The sequence below is a fragment of the Ciona intestinalis genome, unplaced genomic scaffold (genome assembly GCF_000224145.3).
Source record: "Ciona intestinalis unplaced genomic scaffold, KH HT001067.1, whole genome shotgun sequence".
NCBI classification, from domain to species: domain Eukaryota; kingdom Metazoa; phylum Chordata; class Ascidiacea; order Phlebobranchia; family Cionidae; genus Ciona; species Ciona intestinalis.
In genome coordinates, this window is record NW_004191388.1 from 42,501 (window position 1) to 66,375 (window position 23,875).

Genomic DNA, 23,875 nt, shown 5'->3' on the forward strand with positions numbered 1-23,875 from the left:
AATGGGTTCAAGGCTCGACGCTGCTACCATTGTGGGCGTATGTGTCCTTGGGCAAGACACTCAACGGCAATTGCTCCAACCCAGTGGTCACTAATGGGTTGTCTAAATTATCAGCCATACATAAAAAAAAGAAAAAAAAACCAAAAAATAATCACCCACAAAGTAACATACATGGTAACTCTTAAGCTGGCACGAGGTGTTAACCCGTGTTATAACGACTGTCGTTTTCCGGCCACGCGAGGATAAAGTAAGTTACATACATTCATTCATTTCGTGCATGTTTGCTATAAGGGTGCGGAAAGATGGGTAACTTTGTCAGACGAAACTTTTTAATTTTCTTTTTACGGACCCCCATTTATTGATGATCAAGAAAAAGGTTACATACTTGGAACTATTGGGCAATATGTGCATAAGTGTCCCACCTTCCCCCTTAATATATACTGACATCGTGTGTCTGATCGTACGCAGCGTCACAATGTGACTTGCTGCAGTAGAGATCGAATAACTTTGAAAGTGTGTAGACTACGCGCAACATTACAATTAATACATGAAAAAATTATATGTTTGACGATAAAAGGCCAATAATGTTTCAGAATGGCATTATAGCATTTAAAAGTTTTTAACAAATTTTATTTGAAAACCGTGAAGTATATTTTAGGAAGATGGTTCATATTCTGTCTGGTAAAAATGCGATTTTATTTGTTTAAAAAAAAAACGAACCTCGCCTGTATTTACAAGTATTTTAGGTGTTATGCAGCAGTTTATTTTGTACCACATCCAAAAACGAACCAACGAAAGAGTAACCACGAAACCACTGTTTACTCTCGGAAGCTTCAATCCCCCTCACTTTATTACGCTGCAGTTTTTACATAAATTCTGCTGCTTTGTGCATTATCCAACTTCCTTTTGCTGCTACTTGTTATTTTTACAGTTATATAACGATTTATATTCGTAATAAATGTTGTTTTTTTTTATAAAGTTTTGACAAGTGTCTGCTGCTTGGTGGAAATCAAAAAAGAATAGACTCTGTTGTGTTGCTTAAAAAGGTTTTAACTGACCTCTCCATGTGTAAATTATAAGATGTCTTAACTTCAACAGTTTCTTCCGTAGCTTCAAGCGTATCATTTCTTTGCTTCAGTGAAACACCTAAAATAGTATCAGGGTAAAAGCTTCAATATTTATAATTGATGTACAGATTTTTTTATTATGGAATCCACGCAGATTTTATGAATCTGGTAATGCCAAGTTCTCTTTTTAAATCCTTTCCGTTTTTGAGTTATCGCCTTTTTATTTCATTTCATTCTGTGGCTTTGTCCCTTATCTTTAAACTTTATTTATCCTATAATATCCACAGAACTATAAATTTTGAAACTTTTTTATTTATTTTTTATTATTTTAATAAAAATTACAAACAACAGTACGGTTGCAGTAACAACATTAACAAATGGCTACAACCCCATTTCCTAAGAGGGGTGGAAGAAAGACCACGTATTTTGGCAATTTGGTATTCAGTGGCTTGGATCCTTTCCACTTCATGAACAAATTTTTGGTACGGGAATTTATTTCTGCACTCTACATCGATATTCTATTCTATTCTATGTGAGTGAGGTCCCGCGGCGTGGCACGCCATGGGTCCTAGGATTTAGGCCATAATTGACCCATTACCCTAACACCCGGGGTGCTACTGAACTCTACATCGATAAATACAAAATCAAGTACACAACAATACTAAGTTTCAAAACAAGTTTTTACTCATTCCATCGTCAAATACCTGTTGTGAATGCCAGCACCGAAACAAAACTTATTAAAAGTAAGAAACTCCTCATCATGACTGCTTTATCCAATGTCTATATATGTAGAAATGAAAGTTATTTCTTGTCTAAGGCTTTATATACACAGCGTTCAGCACGGCATAATAACACTAGCTATAGATGGCACCCTAAAAATATTCTTTTATACAATAGACGACGGTTATATACAGCGTCGAAAAACAAACACAGGGAACTGTAGCTCAATTCGCGCTTTAAAGAATAATAAAAAATCGCGAACCGTTGTGGACTTAGTTTTTTTTCGGCACAATGTTGAACTGACGTCACAATCAGCCCACCATCTAATCCTTGATGTTGATTGGTCAAATTGCTCACGTGACCGACGCCTCGCTTCAGCTGATTACGCCCGCCTTGATTGCTCCGCGCATAAAACGCCTCTTCTACAAAGTTACCACGTTTCAGTTTAAATGGAGTTGGTTCCACAACAGGTTACAAGTTGGAAGGTTTCAACAAGTTTTCTTGCAAGACTTGAGTTAAGTATTGTTTCATTACATTAGTATTATATTATGACATACCATTTCCCATAATATATCTTGTATAGCTTTATACTACTATGTACTGTAATGTATTATTGCATTACATTTTATACAATTATATTATTCTATAAAAGTTTTGTGCCTTGCGTTTCTTACTTTTTAAGTTTAGATAATTCTTTATCACATTTGGTTTCAAGAATCGCGACGGTTCTTTATTACGTCACTCGCGACGTCACACGCTGTATCTCGGTTCACAATCGCTGCGTTGTTTCGTCACAAACCGACACGATCGTTCGAATTTCGCTCTTTACCGCTCGCTTTACGTCATAGCTGAACAGTACGCGACTATACGCTTTCGTTCCGCGACGATTTCTTTTTCATGGGGCCCCATGCGCGTTGTGCGTCGACCCAAGGCACATTACTTGTATATTTTAATTATATTTGCGCCACGAGCGCGAAGCAAGAAGATCAAAGAATTGGTAAAGTATAAATCACAATTGGCATTATTACGTACACAAGCTCTTTTCTAGAAACATGGATGGTGTGACGTCACGAAGTGGTGATGACGCAACAGAAGAACCCGCTTCGTAAGTTTATTGTTTCGTCACAAACTTTATTGATATATTTCAATATCGATTTATTACAGAACCTGGTATGTGACGTCACAGAGGATCGAGCGGACCATGACGCGCCCAAGACTGAAGGTTATTATGACGTAATTTTATACAAACCGATACATAGTAGGTTGGGGGGAGATGGGACACCTTTAGCACATTCAAAAATTCCGATTGTGTTTTATACAATTAACAATGGTCTATAGGAGTCATAGGGATACGGTTTTATAAATCTTTGAATGTTTTTTGTTCACTATTAAATAGGATGAGAAAATTGAATCAAAAGGTGTCCCATCTTCCCCCACCCCGCTATATAACGATTATATTGTTGCAGAAAAGTCAGCGAATAAGCTGCCGAAGAAAAGCGCAAGGTATTGTATAATATCATTGTTTATGATTTCGTAATAAACGATAACTTTGGAATAAATTTAAATGTGAAAAAACCTAAACGGAACTAAGTGACTTAACTATACGATAAATATCTTACTTTTGCAGACGAAGAACAAAGACGAAGACGCCAATAAAGGATACACGGTTTGGATATGAGGTTTATACGACTGGGTCGTATGTATATCGTATATGTTTTTGTCTGCGCTGCTGTATTCTTATTCTGCTGGACCTAATGTTGCCAGCTATTTTTAGTCAGTCACTACTATAGTGCATTTTGCATGTCTATGAAATATATGCAATGAAACTATGGCGAACATCTTGCTGGATCAGATTTTGTTGTTGTACACTCTATTGGGTACTTCGTCTACAAAGGTCGAATCCTTCAGCGATTCTGTATTGTCCTGATCGCTTGGTGAGAACGCTGTGTTGGTACACAACTACTCGAGTAATATTAACACGCAGTATAATATGCGCACAATTGTGACAGTAACCTTAATGATATGTAACTTATTTAATATTTATCATAAGCTAGTATAACTTTAATTTCCCCCCATGGCTAACTTTATATTTAAACGTCATGTAGCGTGATTGGGACGATGGCCACGTCACAATTTCGCTACGACGTCGATACGGTGGGTCAGAGCATTGTCATGACCCTGCGTTCGGTGCGGTTACGCTAGTTTTGATTGAGTTACTTAACGGTCAGGTTGTTGCGTGGACGTCGCCGCCAGTGATGCTACGCTAGATATTTAGGTCACTGTCAATGCGGTTCGTAACAACCTGACGCAGTTCATAACGGTCGATGCGGTGCGTAACATCCGGACGTTATTATATTGTGTGAAGATACGACGAGAGTATCGCGGTACCAACATGGCGACTTACCTTTTGATTGGGACATGCGGAGCTGTTGTTGGCTTCGACTCCTTGGGGTCGGACATTCAATATGGTGTACGCTGCAGATGATTATCCTTCAGGATTTGAACCATATTTGTTTTGTAGATGTTTCACTGATTAGGTCCGCGTTAATTACTTTTTGACTGCGTCCCCTTTTTATATGATTGAGCTGTTGTGTTTGTTGCATGTTTGGCACATGTATGTCGCTGCACTCGTTGTACTATTTTTGTCTTTTTGTTGGTGTGTTCCTTACTATTTTTGTCTATGAGGTTTCTTTAACCTGCGTGGACAGTAACATCCCGCAAGGGTTTCTCACCAGAGTAGAAACCCACTACCATTGGCTGGGGGCTTGTCGTGCCGTAGTGGCTTTCCACCAACGCCAGCCACATGAACTATGAAGGTATTTTAATCCTGCTTCTATTTTTCAGAAGCTTCTTCAATAAAAGTCATCACGTTTATTTTGTTTTGCGTAACTACTTTGTACTGTTGCAAAATAAAGTATCAACACAACTTGGTTTCTGCTTCATGGATTAATTGTGTGACATCTTGCAACGTCATAAGATATACCTTAGGCCGTCATACGTCACTTTAAAAATGACGTCATTGCGCCTTCGCATGTATCAATCGTTACAATTCAAAATAATCAAACCTGGAAACTCGATTTTGCAGCCATTATTACTATCAACCCACCGTGGACAAGAACGCATCTGTAAAAGTTTTTGTTGCCCTTTTTGTTTAATTTTTTTTTTTAATGTAATCAAAAACTTGGCAGCGGTGGTATTTGAACCTGCGCCATCGAAATGATTTGTGTCTTGCAGCGGCTTTAAACAAATGTTTGTATTTATTGTATCCGAGAGTTCCAAGGCCTCCAGTACAGAGGTTATGGGTTCAAGGCTCGTCACTCCTGCTACCAGCATTGTTTGCGTATGTGTCTTTTGGAAAGTCAGTAAATTCAAGCGTCTAACCCATTAGTGACCAGTAACGGGTTCTCAAAATTATCAGCAATAAAAATAAAAAGATATAAAAAAAACAATTACACGCGAAGTTACCTACGTGGTAACTTGTAAGCGGGCACGATGTGTATGAAACAGAACAACCGTGGTATAAAGACTGTCGTTTTCCTGCCATGCGAGGATAAAGTAAGTTACGACAAGCACCCATTCAAATAACAAAGTAAAAATATTTTTAAAAGTCAAAACACGTTTCACGTTTGTTTTGCGGTACAGCTTATGGTTATCGAGCACAAGAGTATGGCATTTGAAGGGAAACAAACATGAATAAATGTAACTTATTTATTCTCGCATGGAGAGGCAACAACAGTCGTTATAACAATGGTGTTCTGTTCCATACACCTCGTGCCCACTTGCGAGTTACTACGTATGTATAATTTATGTAACATATTTATATCCGCATGGCAGGCCAACAGCAATCGTTATACCACGAAGGTAACTGCTTAGAAATAAAATAAAATACGCTTGGCAACACTGTTAAGAAATAAAAAAAACAACGCTTGGCAACACTGTTAAGAAATAAAAAAATGCTTGGCAACACTACCTCACTATTCATTTCGTGCCCATATAAACAATTAAGCTTATCCCTTGGCCTATACTTACATTTGTTTGATCGTGACTCGCTTATTCGTTAAGGGTAAGAAGAATATAACTCTAAATCATTGGGAATCCTGTCAAAGTTTTTCTCAAACCGAATTATTAGAATGTTATTATTGATAAAAGCAACAAAACTCTTTTTTTTATTAATACCCTCAATTTGGGCTACACAATGTAAACGACTAAACAAATAAAACTTTATTATTATTGATATAACACGTGTGTTTAAACATTTTAGCTATAAACATGATACAGTAGGGTGGGGGAAGATGGGACACCCTTTCTTTCTGTTTTCTCTTTCCATTTGGTAGTAAACAAAGAATATTCAATGAATTATAAAACCGCATCCTCACGACTCCCATAGACCGTTGTTAATTATTTAAAACACGATTAGGATATTTCGATATTATTTGCTAAATGTGTCCCACTTTACCCCACCCTACTATATATAACATGAATTTCTATCCATATACAGTAGCGAACATTGAACTAATTGGAAGAGAAAGAAATTAGCAGCAAAACGATATTAAAATAATTAATACAACGCTTTGCCCCAAGTCTTGTAGTTTGACAATGTTTCTCCTATAAAACCGGCGTTACATCATATTTTTAACTTCAGCGTGATTGGCCAATGTTATGTTGTGTACATATTATGCCCCAGCTTTTGACCTAAAGAGTGTAAGGTTCCATATACGGATTCGAGTTCGCTGGTTAAAAATTAATTGAGGCAACCGCTGATGTTGCAATATTTGTTCACGTAACACGTCACCGTGGTAGAGGCGCATATAAGCTGAGGTCGGAGTCGTCGAGGGTTTAGTGTATTTGAGACGTTGTAGCGAACAGATATAGAAAGGACAAATAGGCAGAAGTTTTTTAGTGATAACTTTTTAGTGGGCACGTTTTTTTCCACGAGTTTTTAGTTAGTGATTTATTTCGGCCAGGTTTTAGTTAGTGATTTATTTCGGCCAGGGTTTAGTTAGTGACTTTTTTACAGCAGCACTTGTGTGTTTACTTTAGGTTAGCATTGTTGAAGTCGGCGCCGTGGCAGAGTAGTTAGCGCGCTTCCAACCTGGAGGGTACAGGTTCGAAGCTCGACGTCGCTACCATTGTGGACGTATATGTCCTTGTGCAAGACACTCGCCGGCAATTGCTATAACCCAGTAGTCACTAATGCGTGACTAATTTGTCAGCCGTAGTGTACAATAAAAAATCAAGGTGTAAGCCATCGTGTCAAATATTCAATCTGGTTTATTATACGCACAGCCACAGTCTAGATAGGGAGTCGAACCTGATATAGAAACATGAATGGGAAGAGTAACGTCGTTGGGACACGATTTGGTCCAGTTGGCGACGAAACCGATTCAGTAAAAGTAGAAATCGTTTCTAACGGAAAGTAAGTTAAACTTGGTTCATTTTGAACTTAAGTCAAAGCAAGTCATATAGTAGGGTGGGGAAAGACGGGAAACCTTTAGAGCATAATATTTAAAGATCCTGACAGTATTTAAAATAATTAACAACGGTCTATGGGAGTCGGGGGGTACGGTTTTATATTTCTGTAAATATATCCCATCCTACTTTACCTTGCTGTTGGTTTAGTGGTTTCGGGAACTTTCCCTGTTGGTACTTTCCCTTTTTCCCTGAAGTTTACAAATGAATGTAACGTCTTTATTCCAAAGTAAATACTATTTATACAGATATCTATGTGCTTTGGATTATTCCAAAGTTAGTATAGTCTATACTAACTTTGGTTTATTCTAGTGAAAGAAAGACGTTATAACATGTGTATTCTGTTTTATACTTTTCATGCTTCCTTACGAGTTACCACGTATGTAACTTTGTGGGTAATTTTTTTCATTTTTGTTTTCACAGTAGCCATAAAGAAGACGATAAAGCAAAAGTCAAAGAAAAAGAAGACGAAAAAAAAGAGCCGGACCCATCAATTAATTATTATAAGATCGTAAGTTGACATTTAGCTGCGCCTAAGTTAACCTACAGTAATGCAAACTTTGGCACCAGGTCAGGGGCAGACACCAATGTTTATGATAACAGCATCTTGCTGCCAATCCACATGTTCCCTTTCTCTGCTGTAAAAAATGTTTTATTGTAAGCGTGTTTTAACGACTGACGTTTTGTCGCTATATCCTGTATTCTCGTTTAAATTATCTTTGTAATTTAATCAAATTTTAAAAAAAATTCATTATTCTTATTAAAAAAACATTTTTTTTATTATTGAATTAGAAACGAACCAGACAAAATTTTAACGGCTGTCATTTTGTCGCTATATCCTGTATTTTAGTTTAAAATATCGCGTAATTAAAAAAATCATTATTCTTATTAATAACTTAGCAACAAACTAAACAAAATTAATTCATTCCACCAATCTTTCCATTCCAGTTCCGATATGCTGACAATCTCGATTACCTTCTCATATTTATCGGCACAATATCTGCAGCTGTACATGGAGCGTCCCTGCCCGTCATGTTCATCTTTTTTGGTGACATGACGAACACATTTGTTGATTTTGGTTCGTTCCAAGCATGTAACTTCACACTTGATTTATGCAAAGAACTTGGGGTTGTTCCTAATAATACTAATCAAAGGTAAGTAGTGATGTTATATTACATTATGCCTGGTAGTAACATTAACAGATATTCTTTTTAAATATACTTGGGCAAGACACTCAAGTATATTTGCTCCGATCCAGTGGTCACTAATGGGTTATCTACAGTTACACGAAGATCACATAGGTCTCATCTTAATCACCCCTTTACAGTGACATAGCCTTATTTTCTTCCAATAAATGTTGTAGTGAGTCTCTATAGGAGTCGATTAGTGTTAGCTTGCATTGTATTGCGTAGCACGTCTAGTGAGAAAGGAAGAGGGCGATCAAGGTCGACAGGCGTATTTATATGCACGTGTTACATAGAGATCACATATCACTACAAATGTAAATATGTTTTTAACTCTGGTGTTAAGCGTGGTTCGTGGGTATATCTTGTCTTTTTATTTAAAATATTTTTAAATCTTTGCTACCAGAGTCAAAGAGACGAATAAAGTTTTTATTAATAATTATATTTTATTTCAATCATAGTAATGATTAATGGAAACACTAACTCTTTAGCAGACAAAACCCACAAAGTTGCATACGTGGTAACTTGTAAGTGGACACGCCGTGTATAAAACAGAACACCAGTGTTATAACGACTGTCGTTTCCCTAAAATATTAAATTAATTGAATAAAATACAAAATGTTCAAGACGAATTGTTTTAGTTTAAACTGTTTGAACATATTTATCTTTACATTTCAGCGATTTTGTGCAAATTCTAGCGGACGCACAAGACATTCAAGGCCAAATGGCTCAGTTCTCGCTCTACTACACGTACCTGGCTATTGGGATCATTGTGTTTGCCAGCTTACAGGTTTGTATCATACAGTACAACATTATATTCACCCCACAAAGTTACATACGTGGTAACTCATAAGCAGACACGAGGTGTATGAAACAGAACACCCGTGTTATAACGACTGTCGTTGCCCAGCCATGCGAGAATAAATAAGTTACATACGTGGTAACTTGTAAGTGGGCACGAGGTGTATGAAACAGAACATCTGTGTTATACAGATTGTCGTTGCCCCGCCATGCGAGGATAAATAAGTTACATACGTGGTAACTTGTAAGTGGGCACGAGGTGTATGAAACAGAACATCTGTGTTATACAGATTGTCGTTGCCCCGCCATGCGAGGATAAATAAGTTACATACGTGGTAACTCATAAGCAGGCACGAGGTGTATGAAACAGAACACCCGTGTTATAACGATTGTCATTGCCCCGCCATGCGAGGATGAACGAAGTTACATAAGCACATACATTATAAATTCTTTATAGAACCACTAGTAAACAGTAGCACATAATTTTATGGTAGCACATAGGTAAAAATCAACAACATTGTTAAAACCAATATAGCAGCATAAAAGTATGGTATTGTTTATATTATTTATAGATTACTGTAATTTGTCAAAACTAAGTAAAAAAGTTTCAAATAATGTTACGCAAACAGACAACTTTAAAAGAGTAATATAATAAATGAACTTATTTATCCTCGCGTGGCAGGGTAATGACAGTCATTATAACATAGGTGTTCTGTTTCATACACCTCGTGCTTGCTTACAAGTTACCAACTTTGTAACTTTGTGGGTGATTATTTTTTGTAGATTTTTTAATTTTTTTATGTATGGCTGATAATTTGGACAACCAATTAGTGACCACTGGGTTGGAGCAATTGCTATTAACCAGTGTACCGCAGTGACAGATAAGTACAAAATCCATTATATAAATATATTACTATTACATTAGACACTTCTTCTGGTTACAGGTTGCATGCTGGATGATGCAAGCAGTTAGACAAGTCAGGAAGATCAGGATTCTCTTCTTTAAAAGCATCCTACGACAAGATATCTCGTTTTTCGATCTCAATTCTGCTGGGGAATTAAACACAAGATTGGCAGAGTAAGTTTGGAAGTAAAAAAACCATTACCCGCAAATTTAAATACGTAGTAACTCGAAGTGGGCACGAGGTGTATGAAACAGAACACCTGTGTTATAACAACTGTTGTTGCCCCGCCATGAGGGATAAAAAAATAATATACATTTTTTTTATTTTTTTTGTGGACTTAAGTTACATTTATGTTGATAGCCTTTTATTCCTAGTCTGAATGTTCCATTTACTTATGTTTGGTTTTGCACAAATTAGTTTAAAAGTTTCTTTATTTTTAAGTGAACCGTTTATAATAATTGTATAATTTTCATATTAAATGTAAACAACATTAATATGTGTGTTTGCAATGAATATTTGTAGTTAATGATAACACGCCGTATGGCAGACGAAACAATCGGTATTATAGAATTTATTTAACCCAATGGTTATTAAGCTATATATTCCAATAAACCTTGTAGCAACGACAACATTCTTTTTAAATGTTTGTAATACCCAATAATAGTCAACTTATGCACTGCCTCCATTTTACATTTTTTCCTATATATATATATATTTAAATTTAATCGGTGCATTAAGTTTATCAATTACAAAGGTGTCTCGATTTTATTAAAAGAAAACGAAATTAGTTGCATTGAAAGCATATATTGTAGTAAAGGATCACAGAGTACAATAGTTTTACTTTTTTGTGGGTTCTGTATTTCGTAGATCTTGATTCTGACTATTATTTCGTTACGAGAATCGTCCAACTTCATGAACACATTAGTGCCAGATTTACGGAATTCATTAGAGTTAAGTTAAGATAACATATTGTTTAATTTTAATCATCCTTTACAGTGATATATCTAAGATCCAAGACGGGATAAGCGACAAGGTGTCAATCTCGATACAGATGTTGTGTCGTGCCATAGCTGGCTTGATCATTGGGTTTGTTTACGGTTGGAAACTTGCGCTCGTTATACTGGCTGTCAGTCCTCTGCTTATCATGTCTGCTGGTGTTATGTTCAGGGTATGTAGGTGTTTGGTGTCTTTTTGTCGGGTGGGGAAAGATGGGACACGTTTAACACGTAATATCCAAATACTGTGACCGTGTTTTAAACAATTAACAACTGTCTATGGAAGTCGTGGCGATACAGTTTATTATTCTTTGATAGTTCTTGTTTACTACCAAATGGGTTGAAAAAATACAATAAAAAAGATCCTTTTTTCCCCTCCTACTCTATATGCCTGACAGCAACAGTATAGGATTTATACTCTACACAAATATCTATACTATAGCTATTTGTTATTGTTGTTGGAATTAAATCTGTTTTCTTGATACTAATAGCGAAAGAAATTAAGTAAAAGTATGAAATCACAAAAAAATTAAATGTGAAAAAGTAAAACAGAACACCTGCGTTGTAACAACTGTTGTTGCCCTCTTGACTATAAATAAGTGACATCTATTTATTTATTTAATCATAAGAAAACAAACAATGAGCAAACATTCCATTTTTTGTTTAAAAAGAATCCTAACTTTATATTTTGTTATTTTGTTGAACTTTTCATTTTTTGTTTTTATGTTTAATTGTTTTATTTTCATTTTATGTTCAATTTTGTATTTTTTAAATAGATTGCTACAGCATTCACAAAGAAAGAGTTGGACGCTTATGCTAAAGCTGGGGCAGTGGCGGAGGAAGTCTTATCTTCAATTAGAACTGTTGTTGCGTTTGATGGACAAGATAAAGAATGTAAAAGGTAGAGTTTTCTGTCAATTCGTTGGTATTTTATAACAAAAATTGTTTATTAAATGGTTTTTGCTTTATGTGCTTTTTTCTTATCCTTTTTACATAAAAATCTGTTTTAATTGAATGAGCATAGATTGTAATTAACCTTCTATGATGGGCAACGACAGTTGTTATAACACAGGTGTTTTGTTTCATACACTTCGTAATCTCCTATGAGTTAACACATGGTTGACCACTAAATTGGAGCAATCGCCAATAAGTGTTTTGCCCAAAGACACATGTACCCACAATGGTAGTCATTGCTCTGTTTCTTACACCTGATGCTCACTTACAAGTTACCACGTATGTTACTTTGTTTCACCCAACATAGATATGAAGAGAATCTAGTCCACGCAAGAAAGGTTGGGATACAGAAAGGTATAACTTCGGGTGCCGGGCTCGGAACTGTGTTCTTCATCATGTTTTCCACGTACGGACTTGCATTCTGGTATGGTAGTAGTCTTGTGTTTGCGGGGGAACCGGGGTTTGATGTCGGTACCATGCTAACAACCTTCTTTGGCGTGCTTATCGGGGCATTTTCACTTGGAGGGGTAAGTCGGCTAAAAAAATTTTTTTTTTGTCTAGTTCTTTAAATGTGTGTGTATTTAGGATCAAGTTAAATTCTGTTTCAGTAATAAAGGACGGATGATGCCATTTTATTCAAAACTTTTGTTTGTTTGAGACTGACGATGCCATTTAGGCGAAATATATTTCTCTATTAATTACTAGTGGTTGTGCTTGATTCTTGTTGATTACATTTTCGTAGCACCAGATCCTGAAACTATTTCTTTACAAAAGAATGTCCTACTATATAAGCATTAGATCAGGGTTAGATTCATGGAATTTGTTGCGAAATCTTAGTATTAACCAGTCTTTCCAACACATTAGCATTGCGGTTAAGGCTCTGGGACCAGATAAACCATGGGTTTTGATTTTGTCTGTTAGGTTTTTCGTAGCACCAGTCACAATCATTCATTGTTTATGAATTTTGTTTTTTTCTTAGGCTGGGAGCAACATGGAGTATTTTGCTGCTGCGAAGGCCGCAGCTTACAAAGTATTTGAGATAATCGACCGCGTCCCTTTGATTGACAGCATGTCAGACGAAGGTCATAAACCCGACCGGGTCAAAGGTCAAATAGAGTTCAAGAATGTTGACTTCACCTACCCTTCCCGTACAGATGTGCAGGTGCGGCAAAAATACGACGCAAAAAATAGCCTGTAAATTTATGAGCATATTTTTCTAAGTTTTTATTTAAACTTTAATGTTAATAATTCACAACTGTAAGTTTGTTGCTAATCCCATCTTTACAGTGGTGTACTACTTCAAAAATCGGCCAAATCTGGTTTAAATTCAAGGACCAATAGTGTACCACGCTGCAGAACCTCACCCACATAAATACAGTATATTAAACGATAAAATAAAGTTCAAATTTTTGTTTTTGTTCCTTCAGATTCTCCACGGTGTTTCATTTGTTGCTGAGAGTGGAAAGTCGGTGGCTCTTTGTGGCCAAAGTGGGTGTGGTAAGAGCACGTGTGTTCAACTTATTCAACGATTCTATGATCCGCAGGTAAACTATATAGTGTGTATAGTATTATTCTAAAACGTAGTTTAAATCCATAAAAATTAAATGAATAATTGTAAATTATTTATACCTTATTAGAGTGTTGTCTCATTTCTTACACTACCTGACTACTTACAAGTTACCACTTATATATCTTTGTGGGTGATTGGTTTAAAGTATAGCTGTTTGGAAAACTCATTAAGTGACCACTGGGTTGAAGCAGTTGCCGTTAACTGTCTTGACACATACCACAATGGTAGCAGCGTCGAGCCTTGAACCTCTATTCTTCGGGCTTAAGGCAGGCATATACTAACCACTATGCTAGGCTGTAACTTGGTAACCTACTGTCTTAAAGTATGGTCAATTTAAAAACCCATTAGTGACAACTGCATTAAAGCAATTGCAGTTAAGTGTCTTGCCCAAAGACACATACCACAGTAGAAGTAGCGTCATGCCTCGAACCTGTGTTCTTCGGTAGTGGCCAGCCCTAACCACTGTAACCTGGTTTCTTTTGGTTTGTAACAAACGTTGCAACTCCTATGTCACAATGATGGCTTAATATTCTTCACAATATTTGATTTGTTGAACTTTATCATAAAGATTTTCATAGCTTTATTACAGCCTAAACTGTCATCCTGTTGCTATGTTTGTATAACTTGTTTGAGAAGTCGTTGTCCTTATAACTTCACTGCAAACATTGAGTTATTTTTCACTGTGGTTGGCAATGTTTAACTAGCACTGTTGGTGGACTGTGGTAGTGTTCCATATATAATATGTATAGCTCAAAATATGGAATGCATAATATTAACACATAGATACATTGTATGCCCATATTTAATATATAGGTTATACATAATATATAATACGCACATACAACATATAGTATATAACGCATATTATACAACACATGTATAACAATGGAACTTCTGCCTATATAACCCAATCATAAGTTAGTGTAGCAATGTTTCATAGGGTTTAGGGTATATTTTATAGTTTTTTTACCTAAAGCAAAAAAAAGGGTTTTTAAACCGAAAAATTAGGAATTGGGATATTTGTATCATATATATATATATGAGCTGTTATGTTTGTAGTGAAAGTGGAAAAAAATGGCACATTAAAAGATTGTTTTAAAATAGTTTTAAATATTCTTTAAGTGGTGTCATTGGATCAATAATTATTGTTTGTTGAATTATAGCAGGGCGACGTTCGTTTATTACATTTAGTATCAAATTGTGTAAATATGCTTGGATGACGCTGCGTTTGCTAAATTAAACACCAGGCATTAGGCTTTAGCTTTACCTTTATTTAGGCATGTATGTGTGTCTTTGTGCACACATTTACGAATCCACTGTGAAAGTTTAATAGCCAAGCTCTTTTATTTCTTGTATTCTTAACATTGGCCCTAGTGAGGCATGCCATGGGACCTGGGGTTTAGGCCAGAGTTGACCCATTACCCCAACATTGTATATGCACATTCTATTCCATATGGGTGAGGTCCTACAGTGACACACCATCGGTCTTGAGATTTAGGGCATAGTTGCCCCATTACCCCAAAGTATTCTCGAATATTGTTTTTAATCGTGCCATTATTTCCACAGAACGGGATAATCGAGTTGGACGGCGTTGACATCCGAACATTAAACGTACGTTGGTTGCGCGAACACATCGGCGTCGTGTCACAAGAACCCATATTATTCGACACAACAATCGCGGAAAATATTCGCTACGGACGCGATGATGTCACTGATGATGAAATAAAGGAAGCTACGAAACAATCCAACGCTTATGACTTCATCATGAAAATGCCATATGTAAATATTTGCTTCCATAATTAATACTAGCTGGGTGTGTTGGTACTGATATGTCAATTTGTTTTTATAAGTAGATTATGAATGGATGGATGTAACTTGTTGATTCTAATGTGGTGGGGCAGTGACAGTCGTTATAACACGGGTGTTCTTCATGTTTCAGCTTATGAATTACCACGTATGTAACTGTTTGTCCTTGCATGGTGGGGCAGTGGCAGTCGTTATAACACGGGTGTTCTGTTTCATGCATCTCGTGCCAGCTTATGAATTACCACGTATGTAACTGTTTGTCCTTGCATGGTGGGGCAGTGGCAGTCGTTATAACACGGGTGTTCTGTTTCATGCATCTCGTGCCAGCTTATGAATTACCACGTATGTAACTGTTTGTCCTTGCATGGTGGGGCAGTGGCAGTCGTTATAACACGGGTGTTCTGTTTCATGCATCTCGTGCCAGCTTATGAATTACCACGTATGTAACTGTTTGTCCTTGCATGGTGGGGCAGTGGCAGTCGTTATAACACGGGTGTTCTGTTTCATGCACTTCGTGCCAGCTTATGAATTACCACGTATGTAACTGTTTGTCCTTGCATGGTGGGGCAACGACAGTCGTTATAACACGGGTGTTCTGTTTCATGCATCTCGTGCCAGCTTATGAATTACCACGTATGTAACTTTGTGGTTGATTTTTCTTGTAGGTTTACCAAACTGATACAAACATGTTATTATTGTAACTGCTTTGGCGGACAACGACATTGTAACAGAAATGTTCTGATTTAAACACCTGGTGAGGCATAACCACAAAACAAATAATGAACTTATATAAATGGTAATGGATACAGATATTTGATATGGTAGCAGCATCAAGATTCGAACCCTGAACCTCTAGGTTCCTTCTGCTCCAGATAAAGTTGTTACAGTAATTGATGTTGTTGTATTTGCCAGAAATTTGATACGATGGTTGGAGAAGGAGGGGCGCAGATGAGTGGAGGACAGAAACAAAGGATTGCCATCGCTCGTGCCATTGTACGTGACCCTAAGATTATGTTGCTTGATGAAGCTACTTCAGCTTTAGACACCGAAAGTGAAGCTGTGGTGCAAGCTGCTCTTGAAAAAGCTGCTCAAGGTGAGAATGTGAAGTAGAACAGATTTCTGAGAATGTAGATTTTGTAAATGAATGCTTGGTATCCTTTGACCAAGAAGCAGGCGTGATAACTACTGTAATAACTAGTGCAGTATATTCCTTACGCATTAAAACACTTTCTTAACTTTAACGACATACGACAACACTAAGCGCCATAGAATACTGGTTCTTATGCAATCATCCTTGTTTATGACTTACAAATACTTTTGGTGGCATGGCACAGTGGTTAGCGGACCTGCCCCAAGTCCTGAGGTTCAAGGCTACAGTAAAAAATGAAACTAAACCCAAAAATAGTCACTTACAAAGTAACATAAGCAGTAACTCTTAAAGGGACACGAGGTGTATGAAACAGAACACCCGTGTTATAACGACTGTCGTTGCCTCGCCATGCGAGGATGAATAAGTCACATACGTGGTAACTAGTAAGCGGGCACGCGATGTATAAAACGGAACACCCATGTTATAACGACTGTCGTTGCCTCGCCATGCGAGGATAAATAAGTTACATCTTGATCCTGAGTTACATTATTTGCTCCTAGTCATATCTTTGTCTAATTAGTAACTTTCCCGCTCAGGGCGCACGACACTCCTGATTGCTCACCGACTTTCAACGATCAGAAACTCCGATAAAATCATTGGATTCCACGAAGGAAGGGCTTTGGAACAAGGGAGCCATGACCAACTCCTCAAAGTGGAAAACGGAATTTATCAAAACTTGGTTAACATGCAGTCTTATAGTGCTGAAAGAAATGAAGCAGAAGGTGAAAAATATGGATATTTCTACTTTTCTAACTGCATAATGGGGTTTGAATATTGGAATGAACAAAACTTATTTGATCCTGACAATTGGGACAACCCATAACTGACCACTGGGTTGAAGCAATTGCCGTTAAGTGTCTTGCCCAACACACACACATGTTGACAAAAAATAAACACTATTTGATAAGTTGCATTTGTTAGAACTTCTAAATTGGGATGAGGAGTATTCAGCCATCAAATATAATAAGTTTATAAGATGTGGAGAATAAATAGTAATAAAATTGTAATTTGTTAAAATTGTGTTTGCTTTTTAGGTTCTACAAGCCAGGCAACAAGAAAAGGTAAGATTATATTTATTTATTATTATATTTTAGATCATTAGCTTTAAGTTTTCACCCTTTGATTACATTTTCTACTTAGCTACCATACACCATGAGATATTTACTGAATCTCCATTCAGCCCTCTGGTCTCTAATGGGATGCCAAATTGTCGTACAGAAGGACAATAGCCCACAAAGATACATACGTGGTAACTCGTAAGCGAGCACGAAGTGTGTGAAACAGAACACCTGTGTTATAGCGACGGTCGTTGCCCCACCATGTGAGGATAAATAAGTTACATTTATTGTTTAAAAGTTAGTTATCACCAGGTAAACTAATCCCTACCTTTTCAGTGAGTGAAATAGAGACCACAAAGCCTGCATTAAAAAGACTTGTTAGTGTTACGAGCGTCAGGTCCCGCACAACAAGTGCTGGGGAGACACCAAAAGAGGAAGAGGAAGAGGAAGAAGAAGAAGAGATTCCCAACGTTCCATTTTCCCGTGTGATCGCGCTTAACAGGCCGGAGTTGTTCTATATCGTTCGTGAGTTTTTATATTCCTTATTATAACTTTGTCCGGCGATGGCGTCGAGTCTGTCTTTGGAATTGTTCTTTCAATGTTCAGTTTTCTCAGCTGTATATTTATATGTAGAAAATTTTCTGTACCTTTTATATGGGAATTGTTTTACATATTTATCATTGTTTTTGTGCAAAATTATTTGTAGGAATCTTAATTTAAAAACCTTTATTTAGGTAAGAGCGATTTTATATTTATTTTGATTTAAGTTTTTGTTAATTCTTCTTACTTCTAACTTTACCTGTGCCATGGCTCAGTGGTAAGCAGCACGTAATTCTAGACTAGAAGTTATGAGTTGGAGGCTCACGTGTCTATGCGCAAAATACTATTCATATTGTTTAGCAATAATTTAAAATGTCGAGTTATGAAGAAATTTAGGTTTATTTATTAAGTTTTAAATTAAGTTTTAGGTAAATCATTTATTCAAAGTTATAAATATAAATCAGGCAAGGATTAATAAGTTACATTCATGCATTCGCTGTAACATGTTTGAAATTCCGTTTTGTTTTAACTTGGCTTTTTTCAAATGAATTCTTTCTTCACAGTTGGTTGCATTGCCGCTGCAGTGAACGGAGGAATCCAACCTTGTTTTGCGATTTTGTTCTCGGAGATTATTGGAGTGTTTGGTTTATCAGATCGGCAGGAACAAGAAAGTCTGATCACTCTTTATTCTCTTCTGTTCGTGGCCATCGGAGTGGCAGCGTTAGTTGCAAACATTCTGCAGGTACCTTGTATAAACTTGGGGGACTGTGTACTATTGTCTGATGTGCAGAAAGTATTGAAACTTTTAATTGAAAGTCCAATGATAGCTTTTGGAGTAAAGAAACAATTACCTACAAAGTTACATGCATGGTTGCTTATAAGCGGGCACAATATGTATGAAACAGACCACCCATGTTATAACGACTGTTGTTTTTCAGCCACACAAGGGTTACATTTACAGCATAAGCTACAGCCCTATCAGAAATTACGCTATATAGGTTTTATGTTATGCAAGTAATTTATTCACAATAGTAAGTTAGTCAATGTGTTAACTGAATGCAGGCGTCTTCATTCGGCAAATCAGGTGAAGAATTAACATCTCGTTTACGATCGATGGGATTTCGCGCCATGATGAGACAAGACATTGCGTTCTTTGATGATCACTTCAACAGCACTGGCGCTTTAACCACCAGGCTTGCTACAGATGCTTCTAAGGTACAAGGGTGTACGGGTGTAAGGGCAGGAACTGCAATTCAAAGTATCTTTGCGTTGGGTAAGTTGAAAACTAGCACTATAGATTTCAAATTGATATAGAGTAATATAAAAATTTATATTTCGACATCAACAGCCATGCTTTTTAACTGACACTCGTTCTAACACTTTTTATCCATAACATGTTTTGACACCTGTCGTTTTGCTGTTGATTCCCTTCTCTAAGTTGATTTCATATTTGAACTTAACGTAACATATCATTTTTTATTTTATTTTTGGAATACAGTACAAAGGTTGGATTAAGGAAAACAGTCAAGAACACAAGTAAAAAGTTGTTCCCGTGTAATTAAATTGAATATTTTTCAGGTGTTGCGCTTGGCATAGCATTTGCATATGGTTGGCAACTTACTCTGCTAACCTTGGCGTTTGTTCCATTCATGATAATTGCTGGTCTGTTGACCATGAGGATTTTAACTGGACAGGTGAGAGACAACATTTTAATATAACACACCTGGGTATAAATATTAAGGATCTGGTGCTACGAAAATGTAACAGAAATATTCCAGTCCAACCAATTGTATAATAAAAGATATATATTCCGCCTAAATGGCATCGTCAGTCTTTATAAAAAAGCATAAAATAATACACAATGGTAATAATATTATAAATGGCTCTTTGTTTGTTGCTTGGAATATCTTGGGAAACAAGTCCAAGCGACCAAAATAATTTTAAACATTTTTTATCCTTTGCTACTATAATCGAACAGACAAATTAAAGTGATCATTTTTATTGTGCTATCATGAATATAAGCTTCTTCTGTTTAAAAACTATTACAATCACTTTGTTTGACCATTATTCTTGTTGTACGCCACATAAAGATATATCTGTTGCAAATATTACTTGATTTATTAAAGTAGTATTTCACTTTATTCTAATATCTTTATTTGTCTCTTCGACTATAGTAGCCAAGATTTCTAAATATTTCAAATGAAAATACGGTAACAGGGACAAAAAAGCAGTAGTTAAAACACGCCTTCAGTAAAAAACATATTTACATTAAATTGGAAGAAAAGGCATAGTCGTTACACCCAGCAGACAAACAAGCCATTTATGTTTAAAGCTCGACACTGCTACCATTGTGGGCGTATGTGTCCTTGGGCAAGACACTTTACGGCAATTGCTCCAACCCAGTGGTCACAAATTGGTTGTCCAAATTATCAGCCATACATAAAAAAAATTAATCACCCACAAAGTAACATACATGGTAACTCATAAGCTGGCACGAGGTGTATGAACACCCGTGTTATATCGACTGTCGTTTTCCGGCCACGCGAGGATAAAGTAATTTTCATTCTTTCATTCTTTTATTATAGTCTGGTCAAGAAGCAAAAGCGTATGAAGATGCAGGTACGATTGCTACTGAAGCAACCTTGAATATTAGGACGGTGGCTTCGCTTACCAGAGAGGAGAAGTTCTATCTGAAATATACCCTTGCGCTTATTAAACCTTACGAGTGAGTGGTTTCCTTATATTTAAGCATGAACATAGTAATGTGAGGTTTTGTCTGCCTTGTTAACACTGCATATAGTAGGGGAGATGGGACACCTTTAGCACATAATATCTAAATACCCTGATCGTATTTTAAACAATTAAAAACAGTCTATGAGAGTAGTGAGGATACACTTTTATAATTCTTTAAATGTTCTTCGTTTACTACCAAATGGGAGGAGAAAACAGAATGAAAAGGTGTCTCAACTTCCACCACTCCACTATAAATTTTGCAGATTAAGGTTTATCGTATTTGTATATTGATTTAGGTTTACGCTTAATACTGCGTGTATTACATATGTTTTGCAGATTGCTGTTAAGTTTAAGCCTATTCTATATATGTAAGGTCCTTGTTTAAGGACATAGGATTTAGACCAGATTTCGCTCATTCCCCCTAGTTTAAAACCAACTGTAATACATGCCATTAAAACATATTTAAATTTTTAGTTTATCTCTTTTAATACAGTAGCAAAGATCATATATTTAAAAAAAACTAACAGAAGGATATTACAGAAAAATTAAAGCCGTTAAAACACAAACAGAAATTGGCGATCAAATTTTATTTATTTTTTAATAGAGAAATATAAACTTCTTCTAACCAGGCAATCCAAGAAGAAGGCTCTCTTCTATGGAATTTCATTCGGATTCTCCCAATGCATCGTGTTCTTTGCGTACGCTGCTACTTTTAGATTCGGAGCTTGGCTTGTGGACGAAGGACTGATGGAGTTTCAGAATGTTTATAAGTAAGATGGTGTTTTTAAAATGGAGTGACTCATAAAAGTGGGCACGCTGTGTATGAAATAGAACACATGTGTTATAATGACAAACGTTGCCTCTCCTTGCGAGGCTAAATAAATTACATACTTGGTAACTTGTAAGTGGACACGAGGTGTATGAAACAGAACACATGTGTTATAACGTCTATAAGTCATTCAAGATGCAATAAAACTGGTCTGTTTGATATTTTTATGGAAAATATCGTATTGTTTGAATATAATGAACACAAACATGGAAAATAAAAAAAGAAAATTATTGTACTGAAACTTGTAGGAAAGTCTTCTGCCGTGGTTTAGTGATTAGGCAATTGTAACGGATACTTTTTAAAATATATGTTGTTGTCCTGCCTTGGTAAGTAACACCTTTCATTAAACCTATCTATCTTCCAGGTGTTTGATGGCTGTAATATTCGGAGCGTTCGCAGTCGGTCAAACAAGTTCGTTCGCACCAGACTTTGCTGCAGCGAGAATCGCAGCTAACCGGTTGTTCAAGCTGCTTGACAGAGTTCCTGAGATTGATAGTTACAGCAAAGAAGGGAAAGTTCCGGTGAGTGACAAGTGATCTAATATTGAATTAAATGCATAGGTGCAATAATACTGGGGTAACCAAATTTTGAAACCGAAGTGACACTGAAAATTTGATCACTCCAATTTTACAATAAAAAGATGAATAAAATCATACCAAATTTTGCACCTCAGTTTTACTATGAAAATAGGAATAAAATCCTAGTTTCAGCAACTCAGTTTTACACCATAGAATAAGTTTGGGTGTATATACAAACAAGCAGAGTCAATGAGTTAAGCTGACGTGATAGCGTCAGTTCCTCACCCTTGTAGAACAGAATATAACATCAAATACATGTTCTCTTCAAGCAAGCAAAATAAAAAAACAACAAATTTATAAAAGGGCATTAAATTGTCTCAGAAATAGAATGTTTAACTTATTCATATGTTATAGAAAACCTTGGACGGCAATCTTGACTTCAAGTCCCTCAAGTTCCATTACCCGACCCGACCAGATGTGCAAGTTCTTAAAGGTTTGACAACCGCCATTAGAAAAGGTCAAACTGTGGCATTGGTTGGCCAAAGTGGCTGTGGAAAGTCAACTTGTATTCAACTACTTGAACGTTTCTATGACCCTGATGAAGGGACCGTGGTATGTAGGAATTGAATGTAACTTATTTATCCTCGCATGAAGGGCAACGACAGTCGTTATAGCATGGGTGTTCTGTTTCATACACCTGGTGCCCGCTCACGAGTTACCACGCATGTAACTTTTGGTAAGGTCTGTGTGGTATGCTGTGGTTTTCTGGTTAAGCAGTGTTTGGTATTCTGTGTGTGGCTGATGTTGATTATAAAATATATCCTAAGTGGTGACTACATCGGACTATAGCCCAGCGGTCATCATTGCTGCTATTGTTGGCGTATTTGTCCTTGGGCAAGACACTTAACAACAATTGCTCTAACTCTAAGCCAGTGTTCACTAATGGGTTGTCAAATTTTGATAGAAAAGTTGCTTTGAAATAACGCTAGTTTGCTTTTTGCTGCTATGATGAATCTAATTAATCCTTTGTCAATTACAGAACATGGACGACACAAACACAAAAGAGCTTCAAATATCTTGGTTGCGATCACAAATGGGAATCGTGTCTCAAGAACCCGTTTTATTCGACCGTTCGATTGCTGACAATATACGTTATGGTGATAATTCTAGGGAGGCCTCGATGGAGGAAATTATCACGGCTGCAAAGAACGCAAACATTCATAACTTTATTGATGGCTTGCCTGATGTGAGTAGAGTTGTTTTGAATTTGGTCAAATACTTTTAACATTATGTTGACGCTTTTGTAACATACCCAATGCAGTATAACGCAGTGGTTTGTGCGCCTGCCTTTAGCCCAGGCTCCAGTTCAGAGGATACAGGTTTGAAGCTTTGTGCTGCTACCATTGGACATTAACAGTCATTTCTTAAACATAAAAAATGAAAAAAAGATAATCTATACAAAGTAATGTGGTAACTCGTAAGCGGGCACAAGGTGTATGAAACAGAACACCCGTGGTATAAGGACTATTGTTGCCCCACCACGCGAGTATAAATAAGTTACATACTTAGTAACTCA

General features: G+C 36.6%; 1 protein-coding gene and 3 long non-coding RNA genes across 6 annotated transcripts in view; 3 read left to right on the forward strand and 1 right to left on the reverse strand.

The window, feature by feature from the left end:
* LOC113475586 overlaps window positions 1-1,375 on the reverse strand; it is an 8,025-nt gene extending 6,650 nt beyond the window's left edge. Inside the window, exon 1 of the long non-coding RNA XR_003397336.1 lies at window positions 1,059-1,375. This is a non-coding gene — a long non-coding RNA (uncharacterized LOC113475586). The remainder of the gene's footprint in view (window positions 1-1,058) is intronic.
* On the forward strand, window positions 1,083-1,825 carry LOC113475588. 2 transcript variants are annotated; one of them, XR_003397338.1, is made up of 2 exons: window positions 1,083-1,162; window positions 1,419-1,825. It is a non-coding gene; the product is annotated as an uncharacterized LOC113475588 (long non-coding RNA). The 2 variants fall into 2 exon arrangements; XR_003397339.1 differs by having other exon boundaries at window positions 1,430-1,825.
* A 1,142-nt stretch (window positions 1,826-2,967) lies between these two features.
* LOC113475587 lies at window positions 2,968-3,598 on the forward strand. The gene is made up of 3 exons (XR_003397337.1): window positions 2,968-3,009; window positions 3,254-3,290; window positions 3,415-3,598. It is a non-coding gene; the product is annotated as an uncharacterized LOC113475587 (long non-coding RNA).
* A 3,490-nt stretch (window positions 3,599-7,088) lies between these two features.
* On the forward strand, window positions 7,089-23,674 carry LOC100184731 (multidrug resistance protein 1A-like). 2 transcript variants are annotated; one of them, XM_018816933.2, is made up of 23 exons: window positions 7,089-7,203; window positions 7,680-7,767; window positions 8,205-8,410; window positions 9,119-9,230; window positions 10,186-10,319; window positions 11,143-11,314; window positions 11,918-12,042; window positions 12,403-12,622; window positions 13,075-13,257; window positions 13,523-13,639; window positions 15,232-15,444; window positions 16,384-16,564; window positions 17,158-17,343; window positions 17,656-17,682; window positions 18,016-18,204; window positions 18,783-18,961; window positions 19,282-19,492; window positions 19,798-19,913; window positions 20,805-20,944; window positions 21,582-21,722; window positions 22,146-22,302; window positions 22,714-22,911; window positions 23,339-23,673. In XM_018816933.2, the coding sequence occupies exons 1-23, from the start codon at window positions 7,112-7,114 to the stop codon at window positions 23,582-23,584; spliced, it is 3,633 nt and encodes a 1,210-aa protein (XP_018672478.2). In that variant the 5' UTR covers window positions 7,089-7,111; the 3' UTR covers window positions 23,585-23,673. The 2 variants fall into 2 exon arrangements, with proteins under 2 accessions (XP_018672478.2, XP_026695692.1); XM_026839891.1 differs by lacking the exon at window positions 7,089-7,203 and adding an exon at window positions 7,375-7,485 and having other exon boundaries at window positions 23,339-23,674.
* The last annotated feature ends 201 nt before the right edge of the window (window positions 23,675-23,875 follow it).